At 31.8% G+C, this 7892-nt stretch overlaps 1 protein-coding gene across 1 annotated transcript in view; it reads left to right on the top strand.

Annotated features, from left to right (window-relative positions):
• The first annotated feature begins 5941 nt into the window (after positions 1-5941).
• Positions 5942-7892, top strand: part of LOC136850759 (uncharacterized) — a 159979-nt gene continuing 158028 nt past the window's right edge. The window contains 1 exon segment of the mRNA XM_067124713.1: positions 5942-6128. Within this exon segment, the coding sequence (XP_066980814.1) occupies positions 6084-6128 (45 nt within the window). The 5' untranslated portion in view covers positions 5942-6083.

Raw genomic sequence — 7892 nt, 5'->3', positions numbered from 1 at the left:
ATATTTTCGTTGATACTAAAAAGTATCAAAATTGAATTTCTACCACGTATCAGTTCATTCTGATATAAAACTTTTCTGTATTTTGGTAAAAAAAAAATCAAGTATGAAAAACATTTAACATGCCCCTCTCTTTCCTTGCATTATCCATCTAGTTGAAATTAATAATACTATCATCATTAACATTGTTATTATTATTTACAACACCTGATGAATGCCAATTGACAGACGAACACGATTATAAAAATTCATCAAGCCTAAAAGTGGGGAATGATACCATCAAATCTTTTCCTCCTAATATATAACAAACCCTTTCTATAATCTGTAAAGCCCCAAAACCTCAAGGGACTATCAATGGAAGATGGCTTGGAATGCCAAGATTTTAAAGTTGGAGTAGAGAAAGAAAATCTCAGACAAAATTCTCCTTTGTTCTTCACTTAATTGTGGTCTTACCAACAGGACCAGGGGGCACGTATGATTATACCAGTAGACGTAATCATTTATTTGGCATATTGATAAACACTTCGTTGATACTGATATGGAGACAAAATCGAGCTCGAATTACAGCAATGAAGAGCTAACTCGTTCATCAGAAAATACTTAATACATATATATATATATATATATATATATATATATATATATATATATATATATATATATATATATATATATATATATATATATATATATATACATATATATCTATATCTATCTATATATATATATATATATATATATATATATATATATATATATATATATATATATATATATATATATATATATATATATATATATGCATGTACGTACGTATGTGTGCGTGTTAACCACCATCAAACAATCATTATCTCTCTTTACCAACATACTGTACATACTTCTCTTGTGTAGTGGTGTGCATCCACCATACCACTCATATAAGAGCATATGATATTCATCAATTAATTTACATTTCAATTCGAATTTTTCTCGCCACATATATTGCAATATCATGCAAAGACAATTCTCAATTTCGACATTACATTGGAGAAGGAGTACCTCACAAGGTGATGCTTAAATATACATTTCAGGACCCCAGTAACATGGAGCAGAATTAACAGATAAACAAGTAAAAAATGCGCCCAAGTTTCTTCGGCGCAATCGAGTTTTCTGTACAGCTGCTACAGTTTATAATCAAGGCCACCGAAAATAGATCTATCTTTCTGTGGCCTCGGCATAATAATGTATGAGCCGCGGCCCACGAAACTTTAACCATGGCCCGGTGATGGCCTGGCCTATAGCGTTGCCAGACACACGATCATGGCTAACTTTAACCTTAAATAAAATAAAAACTGCTGAGGTTAAAGGGCTGCAATTTGGTATGTTTGATAATTGGAGGGCGGATGATCAACTTACCAATTTGCAGCCCTCTAGCCTCAGTAGTTTTTAAGATCTGAGGGTGGACAGAAAAAGTGCGGACAGAAAATGTGCTGACAGAAAAGTGCGAGCAGACAAAGCCATCTCAACAGTTTTCTTTTAAAGAAAACTAAAAAGGCAGTTTTAACGAACAAAAATACCCATAAAATATTCTTTTAAGGAAACCCCCGTTGCTTCTCGGTGGGAAACTAAGGAAGTGCACGAGAGAGGCAGCTTGAATCGCATGAAATACATCGTGATAATGAAATCCGGAGCCTTTGAAGTGAGGAACACGACCATTTCTCCCCTAAACGGGATTATCAAGTTACGTAACATTGTTCCTTGGGAGGAAATTCGAAAGTGAATTTAGGTTATTCGAGGATGTTCCGTTTCCAGATGAATGGTGAATGAATGGAAATGCTTCACGAAATAATAAATAGCAATTTTAGGCGAGGGAGACTTTGTTTGGACACTTGTCCATAAAAAAAAATTTCCATATGTCTTGCTAATTTCATATGCCTAAAACCTTCGTTTCTTTCTTTCTTGAATAAAGTTGTTGACGTTGTCCATTCGTATAACTTTCTTACATTGTGGTTAGTGTAATACTTTTTCCTATCTCTCAGAAACTATATATTTCCTATATCATTTTATTCGTATAAGTGTCTCACATTGTGGTTCATTTAATACTTTTTCCTCTCTCTCAGAAACTATATATTTCCTATATCATTTTATTCGTGTTATTGTCTCACATTGTGGTTCATTTCATACTTTTCCTTATCTCTCAGAATCTATATATTTCCTATACTCATTTTATTCGTATAAGTATATCACATTGTGGTTCATTTCATACTTTTCCTATCTCTCAGACAGTATATATTTGCTATATAATTTTATTCGTATAAGTATATCACATTGTGGTTCATTTAATACTTTTACCTATCTCTCAGAATCTATATATTTCCTGTATAATTTTGTAAGTATATCACATTATGGTTCATTTAATACTTTTTCCTATATCTCAAAATCTATAAATGTCCTATATAATTTTATAAGTATATCACATTGTTGTTCATTTAATACTTTTTCCTCTCTCTTAGAATCTACTTCCTAAATCTATTTAAAGTTGTCTGGTAAAGTTGTTTCCCAATGATTGTTCCTGGAAAAATGAAAAAACTTTCAGGCGTAATTGGAACATCTTGGAAGCAGCAATAAATAGTTTCCGGAAGTCATTAATTTTTTTTCTACAACGAAGACTGGGTTATAGATGATTGGGATCTACGGCGTATCATGGAACTTGATTAAAGTTCTTATTCTAGTTTTCTCAGGAATATGTTTTTAAATAAGTGTTCGTTTGGCTAGAAAGCCTTCAAAGTTAGAATCTATAGTTGATTAAAACAATGTAAAAGAAATAAATAGTGATTAAATATTCATGAGAAAAGCGTTTGATGAAATGTGTGCAAAACAGATATTACATAAAATTTGTATAAGTGAATCGAATCAGGAATCTCTGGTATGATTAGGTAGCAGTTCTTTTGATTTGTGACTTGTTGATCTCAAGGTAGATTTATTTAAGTAGTGTGTGTGTGTGTGTGTGTGTGTGTGTGTGAGAGAGAGAGAGAGAGAGAGAGAGAGAGAGAGAGAGAGAGAGAGAGAGAGAGAGGGTTGAGGAGGAGTGTGAGATATGTGTAAAAAAATTATTGTGGGCAAAAAAGAGAGGGGGGAGGTGGGGGAGAGAGAGAGTCTCATCTCCTGGAGAGACGCTTGTTAGTCTAAAAATTTTATGCCCCTTGACTTGGAGTTACAGTGTAATCTTGCTTCTTGCTAAAATCACCAAGAAAATGTGTTCCTTCCTACCTAGTAAGTAAAAGTGTATAACGCTGCCTTCCACAAAGGAACTACAGTAGATTGTGGCCGTATCGCAGAATTTACTAAATTCTGGCATACAGTAAGATGAGACGGATTACCTTATTCTATGATCTAAATCATACAGTAAGATAAAGCAGCTTATTCTATGATCTAAATCATACAGTAAGATATAGCAGATTACCTTATTCTATGATCTAAATCACACAGTAAGATAAAACGGATTACCTTATTCTATGATCTAAATCATACAGTAAGATACAGCAGATTACCTTATTCTATAATCGAAATCATACAGTAAGATACAACAGATTACCTTATCCTATTATATAAACCATACAGTAAGATACAACAGATTATCTTATTCTATGATCTGAACCATACAGTAAGATATACCGGATTACCTTATTCTATGATCTAAACCATACAGTAAGATACAGCGGATTACCTTATTCTATGATCTGAATCATACAGTAAGATACAACAGATTACCTTATTCTGAGATCTGAATCATACAGTAAGATAAAACAGATTACCTTATTCTATGAAGATACAGCAGATTACCTTATTCTATGATCTAAATCATACAGTAAGATGCAGCAGATTACCTTATTCTATGATCTGAATCATGCAGAAAATTACAGCAGATTACCTTATTCTATGATCTAAATCATACAGTAAGATACAGCAGATTACCTTATTCTATGATCTGAATCATGCAGAAAATTACAGCAGATTACCTTATTCTATGATCTAAATCATACAGTAAGATACAACAGATTACCTTATTCTGTGATCTGAATCATACAGTAAGATAAAACAGATTACCTTATTCTATGTAGATACAGCAGATTACCTTATTCTGTGATCTGAATCATAACGCACATCAGTCAAAAATTAAAAAAAAACCTAAACTTTTAATAATTATTTTAAGACACCTCTCCTTCCCACTATACACAGAACAGCGTCCGAAAACAGCATCGACAATAAATAAAACCTCACACAATTGTCCTTTGGGGAATATTGATGACTCCCTCGTCCTCGAATCCCTCGTCCTCGAAAGGGCAAAAGGTCCTCCTACTATGCCAGACAAAATCGAGTGGGATAGGCGGGGTATGGACAGTACGTTCCCTCTTTATTCCGCGCCTAATCCTTTACTGGAAATTAAAATGGAAGCCCTGAATTGATATAGTGCAGGCGGGCCGCAGGGTTTAATAAAAGGCGGTAAATGTTTTCTATATGATATATGGAACGAGGGTAAAGTTGGGGCGCCTTTATAAAGAAGCTTAGAACAATAGTTGAATGGATAATTGTAGAAAAAGACTCCTGATCATAAGGTAATAATTCTAATGCATTGTCACAAGCCTTCTTTGTAATTTACTTACATTTTTGTCCATTTATTTGTTTTGTTAATTTATTTGCTCATTAACTTTTTTTTTCTTCTCTAATAACTGATCTCTTCTTTCTGTATTTCCTATGAACTTCCATCGCTTCTTTCAAATGAACGCCATTGTTCTTTTGAGGGTTGAATTTCAAGTTAATGGTTTATGGTTTTTTTCTATTTATTTATTTATTTATTAATTTGTTAATTTGTTTTTTTCTTTTCTAATAACTGATTCTTGCTTTCTGTATTTCCTGTTACCTTCTGTTACTTCTTTCAAATGAATGCCATTTCCTTTTGAACCTTAAATTTCAAGACAATGGTCCTTTGGTAGGCTTATTCCATATTAATAGGGTTCATGTTCTGAATAATAATAATAATAATAATAATAATAATAATAATAATAATAATAATAATAATAATAATAAAACAGAGGAAGAAGAAGAAGAAAGGAAAAATTAAGAGAAAGATAATATTCTAATCGAATAGCACAGCGAATCCACCGACACCTGCATATTTCCCATACACTTCCCAGAACCTCAGAAACGGCTCCGAGTTCTCTCCCGAGGGCCGGGGAAGAAGAAGAAGAAAGCCGCGGAGGCATCATCAGTGTGGCCCAGTCTGTCTCTGGGAGTCACTCCAGTGTGTGGCGAGCAACAGGGAGCGAAGGTAGTGCCGACCGAGTATTCCCAGTGTCTCGCATGTGGTCGCGACACGACCCGGAAACTCTCTGCCTAATTCCTATTTGCATTTAGTACTTTTTAAAGTGACGGAACGGCTGATGACTCCGCGTTTTATCCAAGGTGATGGTTTGAGGAAATGTGAGAAGAGATAAGAATGGATAAAGACGTGGCACACTGACAATTGCCAGGGTAAAAAAAAAAAATAGTTTTTTATAGTCGGTAAAAGATACCAATATGATTTAGGCCTCGTATTGGAAATACCTTAGTTGGCAATAAAGTAGCTTCTACTTTTCCTTATTTCCTGTGGTATTTTGCGGTGATATTTACTTAAAGAAACTGTAATGATTGCTAATTTTTTATTTATTTTTTTATTATTTTCTCCCTGAACTGAATTTACCATAAACTGCAAAAGCATAAACTATGAAGTGTTAAAGTAAATATCTAAGACAAACATAATTCTAAGCTTAATAAATTCTCAATGTGATGAAAATCAGGTTGAATTAAATTTATTAAGGTCCTCAAGTAATTCTTTCTAAATATGATCATTCGGTGATTAAAATACACTTAGACACAGAAAACGGAAAAGCTTCAAGTAATAAACAATTATAAAGAATATAAGTAAAAGGAAAACGACTTAAAAACTATTAGAGAATATTGATCGTAATTATTCACCTCTGAATCACCCGAAACAGTTATCAGAGTAAATTAAAACGAAGCAAACAAAACAATAATAGATAGGAGATTAGTGTCGTGCACCTTGAAAAATGAAGATACATATAATCGTACAGTTCGCTGTGTACATTAATCTGGTAAGTAAAATATATCTGTTATTTAGGACATTGAAACATCAAAAGAATATATATATATATATATATATATATATATATATATATATATATATATATATATATATATATATGTACATATATATATATATATATATATATATATATATATATATATATATATATATATATATTTATATATGTATATATATGTGTGTATTTATATGTATATATATATATATATATATATATATATATATATATATATATATATATATATATATATATATATATATATATATATATATATATATATATATATATATATATATATATGTCATTCAAGTTGTTTTTATTATTATTATTATTATTATTATTATTATTATTATTATTATCATTCTTATTATTATTATTATTATTCTTCTTCTTCTTCTTTCTTCTTCTTATTATTATTATTATTATTATTATTATTATTATTATTATTATTATTATTATTATTATTATTATTATTATTATTATATATATTATACAGCAAACATTAAGGCCTTTACTTTTCCAGGACAGTCCAAGAGATAAGGAACATAGTAAAATAACGGAAATACATTGACAAGAAAAATATAAAGAGATAAACGAGCGAATAATGTTAAATAAAAAGCTTACAAGAACTCAGAAAGAACATTGAATCCTTAGAGAATGGATCCTTAAAATAAATAAATAAACTCAGTTTAATACTTAATTGTTCAGCATTTTTACAATAAAAGAAACGAAAGCAATTTAATGTCTGACTGTTTAGCAATTTTACAATGAAACAAATAAAATGCCTTATTGTTCAGCAGTTTTATCATAAAAGAAATAAAAGCCACTTAATACCTGGCAATGAGATACCATAGCACTCAAGTAACAAAGTAAGCTGGTACAATTAGATTTACAAGACTTATCGGGATGAAGATGCTAGCCCCACCACTACTCATAAAATGTTCATGTGGCGTATTAGCCAGTCGAATGTGGAATTTTCTGGTGATCACCCATCTAAGAATTACCCCAAAACAGAATTGCCCAATTACCCTTAGGTTTTGTTAACATTTTCACAAATTAGTTTTGGGTGATAAAGATACTAGGTACGAGGTGATTTGGTCCGAAATTGGAGGCTTTTGACTTGGCCCACCAAAGATGAGGCTGCATTCGTTCGTTTAGTTTGGTCGTCACCTGATCATCATTTTCAAAAAGCAAGTTTGTAAACATTTACTTCGAAGGTGACTGGCAATTAAGTCCTGACAGTTCTTCTAGAAATGATTTTATCGCAACTACTGAACTTGGCTTGTTCACCTGGGCCTTACAATTTAAATTATTCATCAGGCAAATGTTAAGCATTCACTAGACTTCTGGCATCACTGCTATCGGATGAAACGGGAGGAATTTGTGAGTGTCAGATAAATCTGATTTTAATTTACTTTATTTTATTGATAGCATTAATCTCAAATCTGTACCATAAAACCGACAGTAATTTTGAGTTTTTCCTTACTATTCACGAGGCTTTAGACCTACAGAGGGTGAAAAGAATGACGTTAAGAATATATCAGTCTAGATTATCCGTGGAATCCGCTTTACGGTACAGCGGTCAGAGATTTTGAGAATTCAGGCATAGACGACTAAGCTTGAGAAACAAATGAATCCAGAACAGTACCAAGAATATGAACAGATCTTTCCTCTTTTATCAAATAGGCAATGTTTATTCATGGCCATGCCTGTTACTTTGACTACAAAGTTTTAAATAAATCCAATACAATA

The sequence above is a fragment of the Macrobrachium rosenbergii genome, chromosome 22 (genome assembly GCF_040412425.1).
Source record: "Macrobrachium rosenbergii isolate ZJJX-2024 chromosome 22, ASM4041242v1, whole genome shotgun sequence".
Lineage (NCBI taxonomy): Eukaryota > Metazoa > Arthropoda > Malacostraca > Decapoda > Palaemonidae > Macrobrachium > Macrobrachium rosenbergii.
The sequence above is the reverse complement of the archived record's forward strand: the minus strand, read 5'-3'. Positions and strand labels throughout refer to the sequence as shown.